The sequence below is a fragment of the Lipotes vexillifer genome, unplaced genomic scaffold (assembly GCF_000442215.2).
Source record: "Lipotes vexillifer unplaced genomic scaffold, Lipotes_vexillifer_v1.1 scaffold916, whole genome shotgun sequence".
In the NCBI taxonomy this organism is placed as follows: Eukaryota; Metazoa; Chordata; class Mammalia; order Artiodactyla; family Lipotidae; genus Lipotes; species Lipotes vexillifer.
The window spans coordinates 1,524,103-1,547,765 of NW_006798383.1; the positions used below are offsets into that span (position 1 = coordinate 1,524,103).

A 23,663-nucleotide genomic window follows, 5' to 3' on the forward strand; every position below is an offset into this window, starting at 1 on the left:
TGAGCTGACCAACGGGCTGGTGGCACTGCCCAGCCGGCTGCGCAGGATGAATGGCAATAGCTACGTGCTCCTGAGGCAGAGCAACAATGGAGTGCCGGCAGGGCCCTGCTCCTTCACAGAGGAGCTCAGCCGCATCCTGGAGAAGAGGAAGCACACACAGCTCGTGGAGCACCTGGATGAGAGCTCTGTCTGAGCCCAGCCTCCCAGGACAAATGCTCTTCCAAACCAGCCTGTCTGCCCCAGGCTGGGCCGCTGCCTCCCCAGCACAGACACCCTACCTTCATCCCTACAATTCCAGGCCCTTCTCCCAAATTTTTGATGTCCCTGTAGGGCTGGCCAGAGTCAGGCCCAGCCAAAGCCCCCTTCTCAGTCTCCATGGACCCATCTGTGAGCAGCCCAGGCCAGCCGGTGCTCCTCAGAGGTAGGTGCTCCCTCAGGCTCTGCAGACCCAGAGCCAGCTCCTGTTCCCTTTTAACCTAAGCACTTGGGAGGAGAGGATGCCATCCTCCTGCCCCGTTCATCTGCTCAAACCCTTCTTTCTCCCAGGCAGGGCTCTGCAGGTCCAGATGGCCTCAATGTCACCACCCTCTGCATGGCCCTATGTGCTGGATGGTCCTGAAAACAGACCTCTGCCAGCCACCAGAACCACCTGAGCCCTGTGTACATTCACGTGTGCACATGGAAGAATGTCTATCAGCTGGGCTGCAGGGCCCCCACCCCCACCTCCTGGTGCATTCTTGTTTCATCCCTTCTTCTGGACTTTGGGTACCCTCCCAATTTGCCACATCCCATCCTACCTAGTCCTCTCCTGTAGTCCCAGCCCTGTGTGATGACCTCTTTGGCAAGAGCTTGGGAACAGGCCAGCCTGGGGAGGTAAGACTACTGCATCATTCCCTCTTCTCCCTTAATGTGCAGCCCTTGTAAGTCAGCCTCCTTACCCCCTTAGTCACTCTCAAGAGTGACAGAGACAGTTCCAGGCATGGTCTTCCTCATGAACATGTGCTTACATTTCCACTCATATGCACCTTCTGAGCCTCCCCTTGCTGCGCTGGACCTGTGTCTGTTGGATTTGATCCATGAACATTTCAGAGGGAGAGCTCTCTCCCATTTAGCTGTCCTCACAGACACTTCCTTAGGACGGGTGACCAACACTGCACTCAATGAGCCAGCCTCCCCTTTGTGGACCAAACATTTGCTACCCCTAGACCAGAGTAGGGGAAGAGATCTGATGTCTCACCTGGCACATGAAGCTCGTTCTTGGAACTATGCAAAGGATAAGAGGCTGGGAGTTTGGATGTTTGGCTCCCACCCCTGTCCTACCTCACCGGGGCACTTTCAGGGTCCAGGGGCCTCTGAAGTCTCCAGGCCCATATGGGACAATCAAAACCTGACTGAGCTCCCCCATTCCCCTTGGGTGAGGGTGACTGTTATTTTTGTAGCTGAGAACGTGGAGTCCCACGGGATTTTTACTGCCCTTCACCCAGCCTCTCCCCCCTCTACCCCACAATGAATGTATTTATTGTAAACTGGCTACCATTCTTTAGGAATGCCCCCGCTCACGACCCAGGGAGGCGGGAGAGGCATGTGACGGGGTGGGGAGGCTGGGCTCAGTTCCTCCCCCCCACTGTTGGTTAATAAATACCCTCCTTCCCCACAGCTGTGAGTGGTCTGCTTGGTCTAGACTGGTCTTCTGATCACCAGGGGACAGGCTTCTGAGCCTATGGTAAAGGTGCTGCAGGGTTGGCTTTGCTTCCCATAAAACCATCTGCAGAGGAAGTTGGGATCCTCAGCTTCCATCCTGACTGTCCTGGGCAGGTACAGTCCTTTTTTAAAGGCTCTATTTATTGATCATGGTGATAAGGGATGACAAACAAAATTACGACAGTTCAAGAATTCATACAACAGTTTCTAGGTTTTTACCTCCTGGCTCTTTTTCTCACCATCTCCCCTCATCCCTCGCCTCATTTTTAGCTAAGCATAGAAGATGCCGCCTATTTATCAGCTGGCCTGAGAATCACTCTCTCCAAGGGTCAAGCCTAGATTAATCACGTGGCCTTTGATACTACACCATCCTGAAGAGTTATTATTCATTTTGCTTCTGGTTTTAAGATAAAAAATGGCATTACAGTTTAAATATGTGCATATTTTGAAGTAGACTTCAAGTGTGACCTTGACAAGTTTATTAACTTCAGTTTTCTAATCTGCACACATTCACAGATATAAAGGACCATGCCCAATGCCATGCTCACAGCAGGGTATAAGGTACTAGCTCTCTCTTGGTCAATGCCTGCAAAAACAGGACAGAAGGGATTCTTCAGAAGCCAGCCTTAAATCCTCTCACTGTGATTTGAGATCTGGATTTAAGAAATGAAAATCCAGTAAAATCTGAAGACTCTCGGGTTTCAGAGATGTCAGCTGGATCAGAATTAGGAGACTCAGTCTCTGCCCCTCACAGGGGACATCAAAAAGAAACAGGCAGCTCTTCTTTATCCCAAGCAAAAGCTTTGGTGTCAGCTTCCCCTTTGGTGGGCTCCATCTGTCTCCCGTGAACCAAACCAGAAGGAAGAACCACCTCTACTGGCACTCTACTGGGGTCAGAATTCAAACCCTGGGACTGAAGTAGGTGGCGCAACTCTTCACTGAGTTAGCCGCTAGGCTGGGGCAGGATCCTGGACCTCTCTCGAGGGCGCTGCCCGCCCAGCGTTGTCGGTTTGTTGGTGAAGGGATGCCACTGGCCCTGGATGCTAGGGTTGTCCGTGTGGAAGGGCTTGCGGATGCGGATCACGTCCAAGCCCGACTGGTCCGCCAACTTCTGCACCAGGGTGGCGATCTCCTCGACCGACTTGCAGTGGATGCTCTCCTCGCGCACAGACCCGTTAACTGGCCGAAGGGAGGGGGGATAAGAGGAAGAGGAAGAGGGTCAGGGGTCACATGAGCGGCAGGCAAGCGGGCCGAGCCCTACGACGCTTCCCTCCAGCCCTCGTCCGACCCCACTTACGGTATTCGGCCACTACTCTGGGCACGCAGCACGGCCGCGGGTTCACGTATATTACGACCCCGGGGTTCCTGCGGGCGAAGTCGGTCACCTCTCGTTCCACGAACTCCCTGAGGGACCGGAGAAGGGTGAGCAAGGTGACTCCTGACCCGGGGCAACCTCGGCCTGGAGTCGCACGTCCGCGCCCTTCCCCGGCTCACCTGGCGCCGCGGGACGAGGGCGCGTCACGGCTGAGGCTAAAACTGAGACGCTGCAGCTGCTGCACGTAGCGACCCAGCCCGTTGTGCAGGACACTGGTCAGGAAGCGGCTCGCGCTCCCGCGCGCCGTCATGGCCGCAGCTCCGAAGCCTTCGAGCCCGGCCTCGCAGTGTGGGGGCGGGACTAACCTGAGGCTTCCGCTTCCTGGAACACTGGCGGCGCGGCAGTTTTGTTTCCGAGGTCGTGGCTAGTGGCGCGAGTGACCCATGTTGCAGGCGACAGGGGCAAGAGGAGAGTGGTGACTCGGGGCCGGGGTCAGGAGCGGCGGAGCTCCTAGCAGTGGAGCCGAGAAAGCCACGCGGCGGAGGCGCGGCGGGCGTCCCTCTGAGCGCGGAGCTCGGCGGGAGCGAAGGACTGGCGCTCAGGTTGCCTGGTGTCGCCTTGAGGGAAGGAGCGGCGGAGCGGTCCTCTAGCAGGGGGCTCAGAGGAGAGGGACTGCGGAAGGGACGCAGGCGGCCGCAGAGATGAGGACGACGAGGAGGGGCAGTGGAGGGGCCGTAGTGGCGAGGAGATGATCGAGAAAAACCGCATCGGCGAGGGGCGGCGCGGAGGGGAGGCTGCGGGGGGAGCAGCTGTGGAGGACTTCAGAGGTAGGGAACCGGCCAAAGGGACACGGACGTGAAAGGACCGTGTCCTCTGGCATAGATGTGAAGCGGCAATGTAGAGGGGCTGAAGAGGATTCAGAGGGAGAAGAGAGCTGCGTGCAGGATCCCTAGGGTCTGACCTAGTAGTGAAGGCACCCGAACCGGGCACCTAAGGCATTTCAAGCAGTGACTTCCCCCGTTTGACTAGGAATGTGGGTCCTCCTCCGAAGTGGGTACCCCCTCCGTATCCTGCTGCCACTGCGTGGGCCGTGGATGGGGTGGAGGGGCCTGCCACGAAGCTTGTCCCTGGGCCCTCCTCGCAGACGGTACAGGAAGGAGGCTCTCGCCCCCTTGGAGGTACCAGTGTTGCCTGTAACTGCAACTGAAATCCGGCAATATTTGCGGGCCCATGGGATCCCCTTCCAGGATGGGCACAGCTGCGTGCGGGCACCTAGTCCCTTTGTGGGTGCCTCGAAGCTCAAGGACGAGACTGGTGCTGCCACTTCCTTCAGCCTCTTCATTGACAAGACCACAGGCCGCTTCCTCTGCATGACCAGCCTAGCTGAGGGGAGCTGGGAAGACTTCCAGGCCAGCGTGGAGGGGCGAGGGGATGGGGCCAGAGAAGGGGTCCTGCTTAGTGATGCCCCAGAAGCTGAGGACAGTGAGGAGGTCCAGAGGATCTGGGACCGAGCCGTACCTCTCTGGGAGCTGCCTGAACCAGAAGAGGCCCAGCTGGCTCGTGTGATGTTTGGCCTCACCAAAGTGACAGATGACACACTCAAGCGTTTCAGTGTGCGCTACCTGCGGCCTGCTCACAGCCTTGTCTTTCCTTGGTTCTCCCCTGGAGGTTTGGGATTACGAGGCCTGAAGCTACTAGGGGCCGAAGGCCAGGGTAACAGAGTGCACTATGTGGAGACCACCATCCCCCAGCCTGGTGCCTTCCACAACCTGTTTGGGTTACCCCTGATCAGTCGTCGAGATATTGAGGTGGTGCTGACGAGTCGTGAGCTGGACAGCCTGGCCTTGAGCCAGTCCACAGGGCTGCCCACCCTTGCCCTACCCCGAGGAACAGCCTGCTTACCCCCTGCCTTGCTTCCTTACCTCGAACAGTTCCGACGCATTGTGCTCTGGCTGGGGGATGACCTTCGGTCCTGGGAAGCTGCCAAGTTGTTCGCCCGAAAACTGAACCCCAAACGATGCTCCTTGGTGCGGCCTGGGGACCAGCAGCCCTCTCCCCTGGAGGCTCTGAACCAAGGCTTAAATCTTTCTCGTATTCTGCGTACTGCCCTGCCTGCCTGGCACAAGTCTATCGTGTCTTTCCGGCAGCTTCGGGAGGAGGTGCTAGGAGAACTATCAAATGTGGAGCAGGCAGCTGGCGTTCGCTGGAGCCGCTTCCCCGACCTCAATCGTCTCTTGAAGGGACATCGGAAGGGCGAGCTGACAGTCTTCACAGGTGACCCTTTGGGAAATCACCCATTGGGCAGGTTTGGGGGCAGAGGGTCAGATGACTGAAGCATGTGGTTTTGGGCTACAGTAAACGTTGAAGAGGCGCCTTCCCCTCCCAACTTTGAAGCTCCGTGCATGTCTTGGTTTCAAGGGTAGGGCTTTACTCCTCACCCGGGTCTGTGTTCAACCCCCCATGCAGGGCCGACAGGCAGTGGAAAGACGACATTCATCAGTGAATATGCCCTGGACTTGTGTACCCAGGGAGTGAACACACTATGGGGTAGCTTTGAGATCAGCAACGTGAGACTAGCCCGGGTCATGCTGACACAGTTCGCTGTGGGGCGACTGGAAGAGCAACTGGACAAATATGACGAGTGGGCCGACCGCTTTGAGGACCTGCCCCTCTATTTCATGACTTTTCATGGGCAACAGAGCATCAGGTGAGATTCCCAGGCCTGGAGCTTTCAAAGAATAGGAGGGTGGGAGAACAGACTCCCAACAGAGTTTTCTGGCTGCCATGGTCTGGAGATTACTTGTAACTGACTCTCGAATTCATTGTCTCTTCCTCTTCCCAGGACTGTAATAGACACAATGCAACATGCAGTCTACGTGTATGACATTTGTCACGTGGTTATCGACAATCTGCAATTCATGATGGGTCATGAGCAGCTGTCCACAGACAGGTGACATCCTCCTCTTGTCTAGCTGTAACCCACTTAGACACACATCTTCTCAGGCAGCTGGCCTCTGGGCAGACGCACTGTACTCTTGTTTTCTAACATATGTGCAGGAACATACCATCCCATATGTATTTCTGTCTTTGTAGGGGTGTGGGGTGTGGCAGTGGGAAGTATGGACAGGGACTTAAGTGTGACTCCTTGGGTAGAGGGAAGTAGAGTGAGGTGGTGCTTTGTGGGGGATGTTAACGAATCAGGAGTATGTGCTTGTTCTTGTCCTTCTGTGTCTGGTAACCTCTTTGTTGGGTAGGATTGCAGCTCAAGACTACATCATCGGGGCTTTTCGGAAGTTTGCCACAGACAGTAGCTGCCATGTGACACTGGTCATTCACCCCCGGAAGGAAGATGATGATAAAGAACTACAGACAGCATCCATTTTTGGCTCAGCCAAAGTAAGTGGGCTTTAGAGGAGCTCAAGCTATGGAAAGTAGAGGGGGCAGGTGTGACCAGGGACAGTCCTCATTCGGCCTTAAATCATCTTGACTGTCCATCTGGAACAGGCAGGAGGGAGCTTGCCTCTGGGGCCATGACATGAGGAACACATGTGCTAGAATACAAAGGCTGATAATGGTTGGTCTTTTGCCCTGCTTGCCTTCCAGGAACTCACATATTCTATGGGGAAAAGAGGGAGACAGTGAGGGACTTCCCTGGCGGTCCAGTGTTTAAGACTCCGTGCATCCAATGCAGGGGGCGCGGGTTCGATCCCTGGTTGGGGAACTTAGATCCGATACGCCACGTGGCGCATCCAAAAGAAAATCAGGGAAAAAAGGAGACAGTGATTACAACTCAGTATGATAAGCGCTATGATAGGCAGCACAGGTATTGGGAGAAAAGAGAAAAGAGAAAAGGCATCTGAATCAGCCTGGGGGGAGACTTCCTAGAAGATGTGTCAACAGAGGTTGGGTTGGGTTTTGTCCAACAATAGGTGTTAAATAAGCAAATAAGTGGGAGGGACTTCTGGGCAGCGGGACCAGCCAGATCCTGGAGCTTCCAGTGGTACACTGAGTACCTATTACACGCCAAGCCTGGGCTGGGCACGGGGATTACAGGGCAAGGAACACAAACTATGTGCCACAATGGAACAGACATGGAACTGGGGGAGAGAATAACACAGAAGTGGAAAGATGGTAGTGCCTTTTTTATTTACAGGGATCAAGAATGGTCTCTGATGAAGTGTAACATTTAGACCAGGACCTAAATGATAAGGAGCTCGGGTTGAGTGAGCTGTGGAGCCAGAAATGTTAGCAGCAGAGGGAACAGCATGTACACAATCTGGGACAGCAACAGGGTTGTCAGGGAACTAGAAGGCTCAGGTGGCCCCAGCATTCTGGTCAGTAGTTCAGAGAGCGCTGGTGATGGGGGCTTGCTGTTCCTCTCTCTGCACCCTCAGCCTGCCTCGTGCTTCTCTCATGTCTTCTCACTGCTCCTTCCTCCTTCTGCCCCTTATCCCCCAGGCAAGCCAGGAAGCAGACAATGTTCTGATCCTGCAGGACAGGAGGCTGGTAACTGGGCCAGGGAAACGGTATCTACAGGTGTCCAAGAACCGCTTTGATGGAGACGTAGGTGTCTTCCCACTTGAATTCAACAAGAGCTCTCTCACCTTCTCCATACCACCAAAGAGCAAGGCCCGGCTCAAGAAGATCAAGGATGACAATGGGCTAGTGGCCAAAAAGCCCTCTTCTGGCAAAAAGGGGGCTGTGCCCCAGATCTCTGAGACTCACTCTGACCAGGCCCCCAACCCCAACAAGCCAGACCTCTCCAAGCCTTCAAGGTGAAGGCATTGCAGAGCTGGACGCTGAAATGAGCCTGCCAGGACAGGCTGGGGTAGAGACTCTTTCTTAGTCCTCTGCTAGGGCTGCCTCTGTCCTGTAGTTGTGACCTATGGGCCCTTCTCAATCTGAGGGGCCTAGCCTAGGGCAGGGTTTCATTGCAAGAGAATTCAATTTAGCAAATATTTGAGAACCTGCTGTGTGCCAGGTTTTGTTCTACATCCTGCGAATATAGCACTGACAAGACAGATGAGGTCCCTGCTTCCACAGAACCTGTAATGTGGTAGAAGAGACAAGATAAGCAATGAGCAAATACATACAAAACATAGTTTTAGATAGTGAAAAAATGCTCTAGAGGAAAAAAAATATAGTAATGTGATAATGCTTACAGGCTAGTTTAGATTAAGATCTGAAAAGGTGTCTCTGAGCAGAGGACATTTGAGCTGGGGCCTCTGAAGAACTAGGATTGAGCCATGTGAACATCTGGAGAAAGGAATCCAGGCAGAGGGAAAAGTAAATACAGAGGCCCTGAGGTGGGAATGAGCAAGTTGAGGTAAAAGCAGTGGGGTCAGGCCCCCTGAAGCTGGAGGGGTATAGGGGACTTCTTGCCAAAACTCCAGCCCAGGCTTTCAGAGCCAAGGGGCGACATGGTGGATACCAATCTCCTCTGCTCCCCACTCTGGAGCCTGCCTTGAGGTAGTGCTTACTACCATTGGATCTAGGTGCTCAGCCCTTATAATACCAGGGACAGCCACAAAGGTGGAAGCCTGGAAGAGAGCCATGGAAGGGAGCTGTTAGCCCAGGGTGCATGCCACCTAGACACTCATTCCATGGTATGCTGCCTTGGACTGCTGGAGTGGCTGCAATCATGACGTTGTAGAGCCTTTTCCAGTTTTACTGAAAAAAGGTTCCATTGCCTTTGTTTCTGTGCTTTTTCTTATTTGACCACTGGGTGTCACCCCAGTCCTTAACTGGATTTTCCTCTCACTTTGAATTGGGAGCAGATAGGTCCCCTCCCCCACCCAATCTGAGCTGCACACTCCCAAGATAGCAGGGGTATTAAAGGGTCTTCATTCATGCACACCCTTACATCTCTTTGTGGCCTAGGGAAGACAGGATGGTGCTTCTTTATCTGTCTTCCCTGAGGATCTCCATGTGATCCCTGGCAGAGGTGTGGATCACTGGGCCCCATGCCTAAGGCTTTGCCTGACCAGCTGTACCTCTGTGACATGAGCCACTCACTGACCTCTCTTCGTGGACCCAAGCTCAGCATATTCCTATCTGGCCACGCGCCCCCCCCCCCCCGCCCCATACATTTCCCTCCTCTTGTACCCTCTCAGCTTTTCTCTTATGTTAGTGTGTGTCAGAACCGGGGCTCTTGTTTAAAAATGCAGAACCTATTTTTTTAACATCTTTATTGGAGTATAATTGTTTAATGGTGTGTTAGTTTCTGCTGTATGACAGAGTGAATCAGCTATATGTATACATATATCCCCATATCTCCTCCTTCTTGCATCTCCCTCCCACCCTCCCTATCGCACCCCTCTACGTGGTCACAAAGCACCGAGCTGATCTTCCTGTGCTATGTGGCTGCTTCCCACTAGCTAGCTATTTTACATTTGGCAGTGTATATGTGTCCATGCCACTCTCACTTTGTCCCAGCTTCCCCTTCCCCTTCCCTGTGTCCTCAGGTCCATTCTCTACATTTGCGTCTTTATTCCTGTCCTGCCCCTAGGTTCTTCAGAACCTTTTTTTTTTTTAGATTCCATATATATGTTAGCATACGGTATTTGTTTTTCTCTTTCTGACTTACTTCACTCTGTATGACAGTCTGTAGGTCCATCCACCTCACTACAAATAACTCAATTTCATTTCTTTTTATGGCTGAAGGACTCCTCATTTTTAAGAAACCCTGCTGGAGATTGTAAGATAACTTACCCAGAGACCTGTCAGAAATATTGCTAAGGGTCTTACCTCGTGGTCCAGTGGCTAAGGCTCTGGTGCTTCCAATGCAGGGGGCCTGGGTTCAATCCCTTGTGAGGGAACTAGACCCCACGTGCCGCAATTAAAAAATAAAGATCCCACCTGCTGCAACTAAGACCCCGTGCAGCCAAATATATAAATATTAAAAAAAAAGAAAGAAATCTGCTTCTAATGAAAAAAAATTTTTTTTAAGAAATATTGCTAAATGGTGACACTTTCCCATCTCACTTCCTCTGATATCCTAAAGTCTGTTTCCCTTTAGATTTGCCTGCAAGCATGATGAGAATGCAAGATGTTCTAAGGGGGCTGGGGAGAAGCCTTTTGTAAAGGGTGGTGGGGTCAGTGGGGTTCCTGCTTCCTGAAAGCAGGGCTGCTTTATCAAGGTTTCCCTGTCAACCTAAGAGGGGGCTCTGGAACCCTGTGGAATGGTCTGGGGTCTCTCTGATCTGTGGTGTGTGAGAACTGTGGCTACAATTGTCTCCTGAAACACCCTGGAGCAAAGCTGTTCTCTGGGGGGGAGGGAGGGGGGACCTCCTCCAGGGCCTCCCTTCTTGGGGGTCTCTCCCAGACTGGCTGGAGCCAGGCCTCCTAATCCTGCAGTAATCATTCCCAGCCGCTGGCTGGTCTAGGCCTCATCCAGGGTCTATAACGTTGAACATCAGCCATGCCTTCCAGATGCACACCACCAGGTCAGTCCTACCTATAAGGATGTGGGTTCCATATTCTGGTCTCCCTAGGATGCCTGGTGTGTTCTCAGGAAATCCTTTAGGGATTTCCATTAGGGGACTTTTGTGAGGTCTCTGTGTGAATTGTAGTTAGAGGGATAGATACACACTTGCCTGTCTTGCCCCACCCTCCTAGCAGATAGCCCCCACACTGCACAAACCAGAATGGGGGGGGGGGAGGGGAAGCTAATGCTCCCCCAGCCCCACCCCCTATACAAACACATTCCATTCCACACCTGCCTTAAACTCCTCACATCAAAATTAGCCCAGAGTGTGTTCAGGAGTCCCTGGAGCCTAGAAAGCAGTAGTTAATCCCTGGGTCCTGTGTAAGATCCCTGAGAGTCACTGTCCCTGTATGTAGCCAGAGTGAATTGAGGCAAATTGCCTGTGCCCAGCTGGACATTAAGAATCTTCCTGAGAGCTGAGGAAGAGCCTGGCCCAGCAGAGTCCAGCTGGATTTGCAGCCTTGCCCTCAGATTCATTGTCACACTTGCCTGTGAGGGGCAGACTTGGTCCTCCATCCCTTTACGGGGAATGGGTTTGAGAAGGGACTAAACTCACAGGACTCCTGCTGCCCAAGTACTCAGGCCGCAAATATGGCCCAGATACCTGTAGACATCACAGGCTGCCTGAGTGCCATGGAGGGTGGGAGCCCTTTGTGGCTCCCTGCAATACAGGTCAACTTCCTGTTTGTGCCTGTGGGTGGAACTTTATGAGCCTGAGAGAAACCTGGCCATACTCCGTCGGGGCCAGAACTGGCAAGCCTGCGCACCTGGGCAGACACCTACTCCAGGGGAGGGGGAGACGCTGGTTCTCCTCGGGCAGCCCCAGCCCCGAGGTGTGTGTGAGGAAGGGCTGGGTCTGTTTTGGTGAAACCCGAGCCTTCTTTGTCTGATTCCCAGGGGTTTCCCCTGTGTCTGAGGCGGGGGGGGGGGGGGGGGGGGGGGCTGAGAGTGGACTAGGGTGGGCTCCCTACAAAGCAGAGGAGGGTGGCAGTAAAGCCCTATAGCCAACTTGCTTAGGGCAGCCAGGTAGCTTAGCTTGGCTGTCGCGCCACTGGCCCCTTCGTAAGTCAAAAGCCAAATCCAGTAAGTTGTGAAGTCAGAGGCCAGAGGAGCAGTCTCGGGCCACCGTCGAGCCACAGCTGGGCTGGGTACTGGGTCGGCTGTTGAGGGGGTGCTGCGCAAACCACTCCCCTGCCGGGGTCGGGGGCGCGGCCTCAGCCGCCCCGCCCCGCTCCACCGAGCCCGGCCGGGCGGGCGCTGGGAGTCCGTAACCGGGAGCAGGCTTGGGAGCCGGCGGGTCCGCGGCAAGGAGGTACCGGCTCTGGAGCAGAAGCCGGGCGGAGGAAGCTGGAACGGCGGTGCAGGTGGCGCTGGGTGAGTGAGTGGTGGGGCCGCGGAGGTGCAGGAACTCTCGCCTGCCGCACACCGCCGCCCCGGAGCGAACTTTCTCGATCTGGGGAAGCTGGGGATTGGGGTTGAGGAGGGGGGTCCCCGGTCCGGGGGCCGCAGGCCAGGAGTCTGAACAGGGAACCTACACGGAAACTCACCCTGACGGGCCCACACACGCGCGCACACAGACACACACGCGTACTGGAGACACACGAACACACGTGCATTCCGGGGCGGACGCGCCCAGTGAGTTAACGCTAGTAGTCCGTGGAGCAGCGCCACTGGCTCGCGAGGATCCCCCAGCGGGCAGGGCGCGCTGCTGTCGCGTACTTGACGGGGGTGGGAGGAAAGAGCCGCCCAGTGACCGCGGATGGGGGCGGGCCGGGTGGGACACCTCCGGAGGTTCCTGCTTCCCTGCCGCCCGCAGGTGAAGACTAGGACGTAAACAGGCGCTGAGCACGTGATCGCTTCGCCCACCAGCGGGCTGTGCTCCCCCCACCGAGCCTCGGGGCGGGAACCTCCCTCCGCGGTACTCTGCAAGTTTGCCAGGTATCTTGCCGGGCTGTATTTCATTCTCCTCCTGGAGGTGATAAGCCCTCCCCCAGGAATGGGAACACAACGCCCCCTGGAGTTGGGGTACCGCAGGAGGACCAGAGACTGTTGCGCTGGGATGGGGTTACCTGGGTTCCTCGTCCTCCTTCTCCGGAACGTGGTGCCCCCATCCCTGAAAGTATCCCTGAAGGGGGTGCTATTCTGGATGGCAGTGTACAGCAGCCCCCGCCCGGTCCTCCAGCCCAGGGAGCAGCTGCGGGAGCGCCTGTGGGTCCCCTTCCTACTATCACTCTTCCTTGCAGAACTGGGAGCTCCTACCCCCAAAGTAGAAGCAGAAGGCCCACCCATGCAAGAGTGGGAGTCCCCCTTCCCCAGATGATGCATGAGCGTACACATCACCTCAATACCAGAGTGGGCCTATCTCCCTCTGGTAGAAGGGAGGACGGCCCCCCTCCCCCCAGGGAATGAGGTAGTGGGCAGCGGCCCTCGGCTTCCCTCCCTGCCCCACCCCCCACCTCTACACACTCGCTGAGCCCAGCTGCTGCCTGAGCTTCTGGGCAGGCTGCCAGAAAGGGGAGGAGGCTCCTGGTGTCCCAGGAGGCTGGGACCAGGGTAAGCCCAGCAGAGGGGGTCTCCACGGGGGGGTGGGGGGGGGCTCAGTCTGTTCTTGTAAGGCAGAGGGTCTAGGGTGAGCCTGAGGGTGGCTGGGCTATGTTTCCCTTTACAGGGAAGAAGAAAGAAAAACAACCCTTTCCATAGAGCTAAAAATAGAGCTGAGAGCCGGCCAGGGCTGTGGCCTGGAAGGGGGGGAATGCTCCTTCCTGGGGCGGAGGAGCTCCGGCTGGCCTTGGCCCTGGGGGGCGGGGTTAGGGGGCAGGAGGCTGTCCTTGCCCAGGGGTGCGGGCATCAGCTGACCTGACTAGGTCACAGAGACCCCTACGGGCAAGTCTATGTGTTAAAATGTTTGTGAAATACAACGTGTATGTGTAAGAAGTTGTCTTTGTGACTGTGAATAAGACTGTCAGTGTGAAAAATACTTAGGAGACGAAGTGTATTTAAGATTGTGACTGGGTGTGAAGGAACTCGAGCTGTGAAAGCTTGTGCACAACTAGGCGTGTGACACCGAGTGTATCTCTGTGAGTTGGCCTGAAGATTATGGAAAGAAGGGACATGGAACCTTGTGATGGACGAGACAGACTGTGTGATTGTGGCTGTGTGAGACTGAATGTGGGAAAGATCGTGTGGGTGTTAAGACCGTGTTGTTTGCCAGAGGGTGAGAATATCCCTGACCCTGAGAAGACAGTGGAATGTTGTCGGCTGTGAGGCTCGTGTAGGCTAGGCCTGTAAGTTTGGACCAGCTCACCCCAGTGACTTTTGGGGGCCCAGGGGCTGCCTCTCGAGCAATGACTTCTCTCTTAGCAAATGACTCGGAGGGAAGGTTGGGGAGCACAGAGCCGCGCTCGGGGGAGGCCTGGGCTCTAATGGGAGAGGGCACAGTGCTGGGGAGTCGGTACGGACCCCCCAAGGTTGGAGGTGACTGGGCGTGTTCTCCGAATAGGCCGCTAGGTGGCGCCGCCTCCGCAAATCCAAGCGTGTCTCCTCCAACCCGCTGCGGGTGGGGCAAACACCCACCACACCTCGGCCCCCGACTTGTGCTGGGGCGCAGAGCCCAGAATGGGGGGCAGCTGACCCTCGGCCTCCCTCTCTGGACTCCGAAGCCGGAGAGTGTGTCGGGGGTGGGGGGAGCGGGGTTGGCATCGACCAGAGCAGCGGAGGGGGAAGGGCGGCCGCCGCGGCGCCTGGCCCTTTGTGCTCGAACAATGATCAGCAGCCGCTGGCCCCGGGGCTCGGGTAGGGGTACAGGGTGAGCCGCTGCCGCCAAGTCCTGAGCCGACCGAGCCTCCAGACACACAGCCGCCACGCCTCGGAGGGAGGGAACCTGAGTCCCGCTGCGTAGCCCCTGCGTGCGTGCGCCTCGCCGGACACGCGTGACACGGGGTGCCTACGCTTATCCGCGCCCCGGGGGCGGGGTCGCCCCTCGGACCCTCCCCCGCGCTGCACCGCCCACTTGGGCCGGGCGGGGCCTGGGCCGGGCCGGGCCGGGGGCTCCCCGGAGGCGGGGCCGGGCCGGACCGGGCCGCTCCGAGTAGCGGCGCGCGGGCTGGAGCCGGGCGGCGCGCCTGTGGAGCGCTGGGGGCGGCCCGGGGCTGAGCATGGAGCAGCGCGGTGGAGGTGAGGGGGGGGCCGGGGCTGGGAGGCGACCTGGGGGTGACCCTAACTTATGCACGGCCGAGGTCCCTGGGGAGGCGGCATTCTACAGCTGCCCCCACTTTATGGAAGCGGCGGGGGTCGGAGGGGGGGATGGATTCCGGAGGGTGGATTGGGGGCTCCCGGCTTCCGGTCTCGCAATGGCAACTCGTGATCCCAGACTTGATCCCGTTGGATGGTCCTTGGAGTTTGGTGAGGGGGAGACTTTCCCGAACTCTTCTGCCCCCATAACAGGTCTGTGGGAGCTCGGACCTCGGCCAGACCTCCCTCGGACCCCGGCTGCACCCAGCCCTCAGTCGTCCCCACTGGGCGGGGGGAGTGTGTGCTGTGCCGGAGCGGTTTCTCAAGGATGTTGGGGAGAGCTAGGGGTTCCCTTCCTACAGCCACAAACGCACTTCTCAAAATGGAGCCTCCACTTGCCCCTCCTTCTCTCTCTGGCTTCAAGAGCAGGAGCCAGGCTGGCTGGGCCTGGCTCTCCAGACGCCTGGCGCAGGCTCCCTGGGTGTCTGGCTCTCAGGGCCCAGCTCAGGGTCTCTTCTGGGTTTAGGGGCTCCTGGCTCTGTGCCGCGCAGGGACCCCGGCTCACTGGGTCTGCCTGACCCTGGGGCCTCTCTCAGTCTTTGTCTCTTGTCTTCTGGGTCCCTGTCTGAATCTCTCTGTCTCCTCCCCTCAGTTTCCACTTTCTCTGTGCTCACAGAAGTGGGGAAATGGAGACAGAGATGCCAGCCCCCATGGCCCCCTAAGAAGCCCCTTCCCCACTGTTTCCTTCAGGCCCTGGAGTGGTCTGGGAGAGGGCAGAGGAGGGGGTGTTCCATTGACTTTGCCCAGGGCTGGCACTTGTGGGGTGGACTCAGCCCCTGCCCCTGCTCCGTGGACACCAGTCACCCCGACCCCCAGCTCCCAGCTCCTCCTTCCTCAGTCTGGACACCCCCCTGGTTCTCCAGATCGTCTGACTTGAGCGGGGAGCGGGGGTGGGGGCGGACTTAACGGAACACACGCAAGAATGAAGGAGAGCAGATCAAGCAAAGACTCACGTGTCTCTCCTCTCCCCACAATCCAGTGAGTGACATAAACCAGGCTCCCACTCACCCAGTTGGCCCTGCGTGCCACCCAGGCTCTCACCCTCTCTCTCACATGCTCCCATGCACACACGGTGCTCTATACACACTTGTGCACCCTCATTTCCTACTTACACACTTGTGTAAGATACATAAACTCATGTATATATGAATGGACATCTAACCAAACATTTTCTCTCACATAGTCACAGTCATACACCACAAATTCACTTATGTATGCATTTGTAACTTTCACATACTTTCTGAGAGAGACATCCTATTGACACACACACTTTTGTAAGATATGCACATGTGAGTTCACATACATATGCATGTATATCTGAATGTACTAATGCAGATATCCAAAGATATATACTCACACATTCATTCATGATGTTTTCAAACACAGTGCTCAGATTCATGCTTTTGTACACACAGTTTCACACGCACAAATAAGTAAGATGCAAACACTCCTACTCCTACGCAATTCTCTGTCCACTTCTTGGCTCCCATTCTGCATGATGACTTCAGCAGATGCCTGAGTCCTGGTCTTCAGCCTCAGGACCGGGGAGGGAGTTCCGGGTGGAGACTTGCTGTCCCCTTCCAGGAAGGATCAGGGCCTGGGGAGGTGGAGCCCTCTTCCCTGGGCTCCAGGGAAATGAGATCTTGGAGCAGCTGCCAGAGGTGATGGTAGAGCTTCTATCCTCATCCCCTTGGGGTTACTCGGGGGAATGTCCAAAGCTAGAAGGTTTCATAGGGGTTGGCAGTGGGTCTGTGTAGGCTTCTCTAGGCCTGACTGATTGGGTGTGGTGAGGCTAGTTGTCATGGAAACAGGCATGAGCCTGCATCCACCTCTTGGAGGCAGGAGACCCCAGAGGGTACCTGTGGGCTCCCTAAGAGCTCTGAGTTCTTGTTTGACCAGCTCCACCCTTGCCGCCTGTCTGTCTGGGAGAAACTGAGGCCCAGCTCGGGGAGGCTGGGCACTGCCTGGCCTTAGCTCTTTGTTTCCTAATTACCATCTGAGTTGCTGACTGCACCCCTGAGGTTGCCCAGACTGCCTCTAATGAGGCCACCTGTCCCAGGGGACCAAGGACTGGTGCTGGGAGCTGGTAGAGAGGGCTCCCTCCCTAACTTGAGTCCTGGCCTCTGTGGGGCCCCATTCCTTCATCATCCCTGCTTGGTAGATTCAGTCCTCAGCCATGTTCAGACCAGAATTGGGCAGTGGCCTGGGGCCCAGGGATAATTGAGGTTCTTGCCAAGACTCGAAGGGGATGCCTTGGGGGGAGGGTATCAGTGTTTGTTACTGATGTCAGGGGGCTGTTTGACCTGGGACAAAGGACCAGGAGGAACTCGAGACCTTATATAGGAAGGGAGCTCAAGATGGAGAGACTGACACCACTGCCCTGCTCACAGGTTTCCCTGGAGGCCCTTGGCCAGGCCTGAGCCTCTGCTGCCATGGCCATTGTGCAGACGCTGCCAGTGCCACTGGAGCCCGCTCCTGAGGCCGCCACTGCCCCACAAGCTCCAGCCATGGGCAGCGTGAGCAGCCTCATCTCAGGCCGGCCCTGCCCTGGGGGGCCAGCTCCTCCCCGCCATCACGGTCCCCCTGGGCCCACCTTCTTCCGCCAGCAGGATGGGCTGCTGCAGGGTGGCTATGAGGCACAGGAGCCGCTGTGCCCAGCTGTGCCCCCCAGGAAGGCTGTCCCTGGCACCAACTTTACCTACGTCAATGAAGACTTCCGGACAGAGTCACCCCCCAGCCCAAGCAGTGACATCGAAGATGCCCGAGAGCAGCGGGCACGCAATGCCCATCTCCGCGGTCCCCCGCCAAAGCTCATCCCTGTCTCTGGAAAGCTGGAGAAGGTGAGGACCAGCCCTTCCTTTGGGGCCTGGGTGGAATCAGGGGTCGCCTGGAGAAGCCGAAATTAGGAGACCTATTTAGAGGGAGGAGTGTGGGCTCCAGATTCACCAGACCTGGGTTCTCATCCCAACTCTGCCTCATTCTGGTTGTATGACCTCAGAGAAGTCATTTAACCTTTCTGAGTCTCAGTTCCTATATCTGTAAAATGGAGGTAATAGGTCAACTCTTATAGGATTGTTGGGAGAATTATATTTAATGATGTGTGTAAAGTGTTTAACCTAGCGCCTGGCACGTAATATGTACTCGATAAATGCTTAGAAATACTGTTTTATACTTAAAACGATGTGTTTGAATTTGAGCAAGGCCCGTAACTCTGCTGAGCCTCCATTTCCTCATCTGTGGATGAGATAGCGATAATATTTTGCTTGTATGGCTGTTGTAATGATCTGAGAGGAACGTTTTAAATTGCTTGACATAAAGCTGACACTCAGGAGGCCCTCAGCCAGTGGTAGCAATTGTTATTAGTATATGGGGATTGGGGACCCTGGATGAGAGAGGGCAGGGAGTATGATAAGGGCTTTGAAAGATTGGGCGGCCTCATCCCCATTGTCAAGTGGCACCTCATTTCAGAACATGGAGAAAATTGTGATCCGCCCAACAGCCTTCAAGCCAGTGCTGCCCAAACCTCGAGGGGCACCATCCCTACCTAGCTTCCTGGGTCCTCGGGCCGCCGGACTGTCAGGAAGCCAAGGCAGCCTAACGCAGCTGTTTGGGGGCCCTGCCTCCTCCTCCTCCTCCTCCTCCTCCTCGGCTGCCGACAAACCCCTGACACTGAGTGGCTGGGCCAGCAGCTGTCCATCGGGAACTCTATCTGACTCTGGCCGAAACTCACTGTCCAGCTTGCCCACTTACAGCACCGGGGGTGCAGAGCCAGCCACCAGCTCCCCAGGCGGGCACCTGCCTTCCCACGGCCCTGGGCGGGGGGCACTGCCTGGGCCAGCCCGAGGGGCCCCCACTGGGCCCTCCCACTCAGACAGCGGCCGATCTTCCTCCAGCAAGAGCACAGGCTCCCTGGGGGGCCGCATGGCCGGGGGGCTCTTGGGCAGCGGTCCCCGGGCCTCCCCTGACAGCAGCTCTTGTGGGGAACGCTCCCCGCCACCGCCTCCACCCCCTCCACCCCCTTCGGACGAGGCCCTGCTGCATTGCGTCCTGGAAGGAAAGCTCCGAGACCGGGAGGCAGAGCTGCAGCAGCTGCGGGACAGTCTGGACGAGAGCGAGGTGACCATGTGCCGGGTGTGGTCAGTGGCAGTGACAGGGGTGGCATGGCAGGACATCCACAGGTGCTGGGAATACAAGAAGCATTTCTGTCTGTGCTGAGGGGCAGGTGTCGGGTTGTTGCACTGTGACCCCATCCCCACCCCAGCTGTCTGGCTTACACTGTAGAGTGGTTGACACAGCACCACCATTTACTGTCCTTCAGACTTGAGCAAGTTACTTAGTTGTACTGAGCCTCAGTTTCCTCATCTATAAATGGGGATATTCCTGGCCTCAGGGTTATCATGAAGATTAAGTAGGGTGAAGGGTGTAAAGTGCTTAGACTAATGCCTGGCACCTGGGAAGTGCTTGCTGTTATTATTGTTGTTGTGTCGCTTTTCATAAAAGTAGCTGCTACTGTTGGTATTGTAATTATTGGAATCATTGAATGGAATCTACCTTCCCTGAGCCCAGGACGGGAGCCAGGGCAGTCGGTGACTGGGGAGCTGGGGGTGGCCAGGGCTTGAGGTTTGGGGGAGCCACCAGGACCCAGGCCTACCCTCTCGCCCATAGGTGTACGAGGAACGGCAGCGGCACTGGCAGCGCGAGGCCCTGCGAGAGGACGGTGCGGTCCAGGCACAGCGGGCACAGCGGGCCCAACAGCTGCTGCAGCTTCAGGTGTTCCAGCTGCAGCAGGAGAAGCGGCAGCTGCAGGATGACTTTGCACAGCTGCTGCAGGAACGTGAGCAGCTGGAGCGGCGCTGCGCCACCTTCGAGCGGGAGCAGCGGGAGCTCGGGCCACGGCTGGAGGAGACCAAGTGGGAGGTGGGCCAGACCAGGATGGGCAGGGAGCCCGGCCTTTGGCAGGGGGGTAGGGGTGGGGGTGGGGAGTGAGTAAGCCTTGAAAGGAGGGGCCCAGCCACACCCCCTCACCTGCCACCCCCAGAGGGCCTCCCCTTCCTCACCTTTGTGAGATGAGGCTCCCCCTTTGACCTCCCTTTCTGGGTGTGGGTCTTCTTGGGCCTCCACATTTGGTCTCCTCATTGGTTTGGTCTAAGTGCTCACGTAGCCAGTAACGTTCCCATCCACTGCCTTCCCGCCATAATAAGAATGAGAATGTAGTGCTTGCTGCTCAACAGGCACTATTCTAAGCATGTGATGTAGAGTATATTCTCTAATCCTCGTAACAACCCTGCGAAGTGGATGCTGTTAATATCCTCATTTTATAGGTGAGGAAAGTGAGACCCAGAAAGGCTAGAGCCAGAGATCACACCTAGTCAGTGGCTGAGCTGAGATCTGAACCCAGGCAGTCTGGCTCCAGTGTCTCTGCTTTTCACCAGGATACCGTAGTGCCTCTCAACTGGAAATGTGGGAGCTGCCCTCAGTTGCTTCCACTCCTACCAAACCCGCCACCACCCAGTCCCCAGGGCGCTACTGCTTTGTGATGGTTTAAAGACCCCAGCTTTGAAAGCAAAAGATCTGGGTCTGTATTCCACCGTAGCCAATTAATAGCTGTCTCATTATCCCCATCTGTAAAATGGGTATAATGATCAAACCACCTCTCCCCAGATGCCCAGCATGATGTCAGGGCCTAACACCCTGGGAGAACACTTCTCACCATCCTTTCTGACTATCTCCCACCCCCAGGTGTGCCAGAAGTCAGGCGAGATCTCCCTCCTGAAGCAGCAACTGAAGGAATCTCAGGCAGAGCTGGTGCAGAAGGGCAGCGAGCTGGTGGCCCTCCGAGTGGCGCTGCGGGAGGCCCGGGCGGCGCTGCGGGTCAGTGAGGGCCGGGCGCGGGGCCTCCAGGAGGCGGCCCGAACACGGGAGCTGGAGCTGGAGGCCTGTTCCCAGGAGCTGCAGCGCCACCGCCAGGAGGCTGAGCGGCTGCGGGAGAAAGCTGGGCAGTTGGACACTGAGGCGGCCAGCCTCCGGGAACCCCCTGTGCCTCCTGCCACTGCTGACCCATTCCTTCTGGCAGAGAGTGATGAGGCCAAGGCACAGCGGGCAGCAGCCGGAGTTGGGGGCAGCCTGCGGGCCCAGGTGGAGCGGCTCCGGGCAGAGCTACAGCGGGAGCGGCGGCGAGGCGAGGAGCAGCGGGACAGCTTCGAGGAGGAGCGGCTGGCCTGGCAGGCGGAGAAGGAGCAGGTGATCCGCTACCAGAAGCAGCTGCAGCACAACTACATCCAGATGTACCGACGCAACCGGCAGCTGGAGCAGGAGCTACAGCAGCTCAGCCTGGAGCTGGAGGCCCGGGAACTCGCGGACCTGGGCCTGGCAGAGCCAGCTCCCTGCATCTGCCTGGAGGAGATCACTGCCACCGAAATCTAGGGCCTTGGCATCCAGCTCTGCGGGGAGGTCTACTGAATGCAGATGGTAGCCTTAGATCCACTGAGGGCCCCGAAGTCTGAGGGCCCTAGGACCACCTGTCCCCTGTGATCCAGGCCTCTGGGCCTCTGTCAAGGACTCGGGGCTGCCCTATGATTTGGATGAGCAAGATCAGACACGTTGAAGGTCCCTGTGTTCACTGTCACCCAGAGGCTCCTACTCACTCAGCCTATTTCACTCACCAACTACTGCCATTGCCACTCTGCCAACCCCATTCACCCGCAGCGTTCCAGCCCACCCAGCCAGGGGGCTGGGAAGAGGAAGGGGCTCCCTCATCTCCACATTCTCCCCATCACACAGCCAGAGCGAGCCAGACAGCACCAGCTACTCCAGATGTGCCTGTCCCCACCCTGCCCGTGTTGGGGGACAGGGCTGGGAGCGGGGTCTGATCCCCAGGTTCCAGCTCTGCAGCCTCTCTCCTGGGGTAAGGGGGCTATAGTCAGACCAAAGGAAGAACTCAGAAATGTCTTGTTTATTTGTATTTGTGACCAAGTGGCCCCTCCCCCACACCCAGGTTTATGGCCTTGTTTTCACTTGTATATTTTTCACATTGTAAATTTCTTGTACAAACCCAAAGAAAAAAATTTAAAAAAAAATTTTGTTTTTAGAAAATGATGAGTGTGCTGGATAAAGATTACGGGAACTCGTTTGGCCCCCACACCCTCTTTATTTGCTGGCTATTCCCCTAACCCCTCATGGAGGTCTTCCGAGGAGTAAGGGTGATGGGGGAGGGACAAATCCAGCAGAAAATCTGAGTTCCTAGTGGACCACAACATGAAATGGGCTCTTGGGGTTTGAGAAACTAGAAAAGACTCCCATCCTGTCCCTTGCACAGAACACTGCTTGGGGCTGGGGGCTGGATACAGTGACCCCCTTGAGGGCCCTATCTGATGAGAGTGCCTGTCCCTCACTGGGGGAATCATGAGAAAGTGCACACCAATCCCAAGCTCCAGACCTTGGGTTTCCCAACCCCCTTCCTGTCTTGGGGGGTTGGGGATAGTGAGCTGGTGACAGAGCTGCCCAGTAGCACCTTGTCCTTGACACCAAGTTTATCTGGAATGGGCAGAGCCTTAGTGACAACTGGAGAGGGAGAATGTGGGGGGAGAGGATCTGAGCCACCAGTGTGGAGCTTTGGGAGTAGGCAAGGCAAGCAGGAGTGGGAGGTTCTTGAGGCCTGAAAAGGTTAGTAGGTGAGGTCCAGGGGATGGCAGGAGGATTCTCTGGGGTCAGTGGGAAGAGTTATGGGGTAGCCGGGGAGAGTCCGGGATTAGTATCAGGAGGCTGGAAGACTGGAGCGGGCACTGGGCTGGGGGTCAGCTGGAGAAGCCTGGCATCAGCGGGAGGGGTCTGGGTATGGGTGGGAAGGGCATTCATTGATGGGAGGTTCTGGGAGCCAGTGGGAGGTAGCTGGAGTACCATCAAGGGGTCAGCGGGCAGGGGAATGGTCACCAGGAAGCCACTGTTCAGTGAGGGCTGATGAGTCAGAGGGTAAGGGCAGTGGGTCGGGCCTGGGGACCCTGACCACAAGCTCCATGGGCTCCCGAGCCTTGTTTCGATAAGCCCGGCGGATGGTGTCTACTGCCCGCTGGTGGGTCACCTGCTCCAGGCTCTCTCCATCCACGGCCACAAGCTCAAAGCCAGCCTGGGATGGGGGTGGGAGAATCACAGACCTCCCTCCTCAGGTCAACCCCACACCACCACCCAACCTCTCACCTCCACCAGCTAGGACACTCCTCCCCATCTGGCCTCTGGGCGGAGGCGATGGACAATGGGACTTTTGTGTCCAGAGCCGGTTGGGGGCAGGGTGGGGTGCAGACAATTGCCTTTTGTCCCTTGGGGCTAGCGGTGTAACAGGATGGGCCACCCTCAGGCGCAGGCTGGCATGAGGGGACAGATTTTTCCCTAGGTCTGCGCATCCTTCAGGCCTAACCCCGCTGCTCCCAAGCCTCCTCCCATGACCTGGTCTAAACATGTCTGGCTGGAAGATGAGCATGTACCAGCCCCGACCCCTGCCAGAATTCAGCTCTGGGCCTAGGGAGTGGGCCTGGGTGCCCTTCACCCACCTGAAGGGCCCCACTGAGGAAGGCGGCGCCCCCAGGGAAGATCTTTTCTATCTTCACCATGGGCTGCACCTTGGACTCAATGCCCCCAGAAATGCTGATGCCTAGTGAGAGGGAGAAACACTGGGTTACCGTGCATCCACACCCCTAAAGCTCAGAGCTCCCAGGAGAACCCAGGACCCATCCCCAGATAGAGAGCCCCCAACTTCTCCCAAACCCCCAGATTCTATTACTACTCAATCCTCAACTCTAGACCCCAAACCTCCCAAATATGGACCCTCCCAACTATATCCCAATACCCCGATTCTTTCCCTAGTCCCAGGTCCCCTAG

General features: G+C 56.7%; 6 protein-coding genes across 6 annotated transcripts in view; 3 read left to right on the forward strand and 3 right to left on the reverse strand.

Moving 5' to 3' along the window:
• SEMA4G (semaphorin 4G) overlaps window positions 1–193 on the forward strand; it is an 8,938-nt gene extending 8,745 nt beyond the window's left edge. Inside the window, exon 15 of the mRNA XM_007470353.1 lies at window positions 1–193. This exon is cut by the window's left edge and continues 30 nt beyond it. Coding sequence (XP_007470415.1) covers window positions 1–193 — 193 coding nt within the window.
• A 2,458-nt stretch (window positions 194–2,651) lies between these two features.
• Window positions 2,652–3,326, reverse strand: MRPL43 (mitochondrial ribosomal protein L43). Its single transcript, XM_007470352.1, is given in 4 exon segments — window positions 2,652–2,681; window positions 2,684–2,880; window positions 2,999–3,105; window positions 3,196–3,326. Coding segments are annotated over 4 exon segments (465 nt in total).
• Window positions 3,327–3,438: 112 nt separating this feature from the next.
• Window positions 3,439–8,697, forward strand: TWNK (twinkle mtDNA helicase). Its single transcript, XM_007470354.1, has 5 exons — window positions 3,439–5,290; window positions 5,483–5,723; window positions 5,859–5,966; window positions 6,271–6,412; window positions 7,475–8,697. The coding sequence occupies exons 1-5, from the start codon at window positions 4,048–4,050 to the stop codon at window positions 7,793–7,795; spliced, it is 2,055 nt and encodes a 684-aa protein (XP_007470416.1). The 5' UTR covers window positions 3,439–4,047; the 3' UTR covers window positions 7,796–8,697.
• A 2,901-nt stretch (window positions 8,698–11,598) lies between these two features.
• Window positions 11,599–16,289, reverse strand: LOC103069070 (transcription initiation factor TFIID subunit 4-like). Its single transcript, XM_007470455.1, has 5 exons — window positions 16,253–16,289; window positions 14,450–14,650; window positions 14,134–14,366; window positions 13,807–14,052; window positions 11,599–11,964 (listed from the first exon to the last, which is right to left on the reverse strand). Exons 1-5 carry the CDS (start codon window positions 16,287–16,289, stop codon window positions 11,599–11,601), a joined length of 1,083 nt encoding a protein of 360 aa, XP_007470517.1.
• On the forward strand, window positions 14,593–21,879 carry LZTS2 (leucine zipper tumor suppressor 2). Its single transcript, XM_007470355.1, has 5 exons — window positions 14,593–14,675; window positions 17,183–17,632; window positions 18,261–18,923; window positions 19,458–19,709; window positions 20,532–21,879. The coding sequence occupies exons 2-5, from the start codon at window positions 17,225–17,227 to the stop codon at window positions 21,213–21,215; spliced, it is 2,007 nt and encodes a 668-aa protein (XP_007470417.1). The 5' UTR covers window positions 14,593–14,675; window positions 17,183–17,224; the 3' UTR covers window positions 21,216–21,879.
• A 632-nt stretch (window positions 21,880–22,511) lies between these two features.
• The window catches only part of LOC103069352 (PDZ domain-containing protein 7), a 17,756-nt gene continuing 16,604 nt past the window's right edge, over window positions 22,512–23,663 (reverse strand). Inside the window, 3 exon segments of the mRNA XM_082931497.1 lie at window positions 22,512–22,634; window positions 22,636–22,914; window positions 23,336–23,436. Coding sequence (XP_082787623.1) covers window positions 22,512–22,634; window positions 22,636–22,914; window positions 23,336–23,436 — 503 coding nt within the window.

Excerpts from the sequence above, each read along its gene's own strand:
- TWNK (XM_007470354.1), top strand. The coding sequence starts at position 4,048 with ATGTGGGTCCTCCTCCGAAGTGGGTACCCCCTCCGTATCCTGCTGCCA. Across the intron at positions 5,291-5,482 it reads CGAGCTGACAGTCTTCACAG|GGCCGACAGGCAGTGGAAAG; the intron begins GTGACCCTTTGG and ends CCCCCCATGCAG. Across the intron at positions 6,413-7,474 it reads CCATTTTTGGCTCAGCCAAA|GCAAGCCAGGAAGCAGACAA; the intron begins GTAAGTGGGCTT and ends CTTATCCCCCAG.
- LOC103069070 (XM_007470455.1), bottom strand. The coding sequence starts at position 16,289 with ATGCAGAATGGGAGCCAAGAAGTGGACAGAGAATTGC. Across the intron at positions 14,651-16,252 it reads AGAAGTGGACAGAGAATTGC|CCCCGGGCCGCCCCCAGCGC; the intron begins GTAGGAGTAGGA and ends CTCCATGCTCAG. Across the intron at positions 14,367-14,449 it reads CCCCCGGGGCGCGGATAAGC|GCGTGGCGGCTGTGTGTCTG; the intron begins GTAGGCACCCCG and ends CCTCCCTCCGAG.
- LZTS2 (XM_007470355.1), top strand. The coding sequence starts at position 17,225 with ATGGCCATTGTGCAGACGCTGCCAGTGCCACTGGAGCCCGCTCCTGAG. Across the intron at positions 17,633-18,260 it reads TCTCTGGAAAGCTGGAGAAG|AACATGGAGAAAATTGTGAT; the intron begins GTGAGGACCAGC and ends ACCTCATTTCAG. Across the intron at positions 19,710-20,531 it reads TGGAGGAGACCAAGTGGGAG|GTGTGCCAGAAGTCAGGCGA; the intron begins GTGGGCCAGACC and ends TCCCACCCCCAG.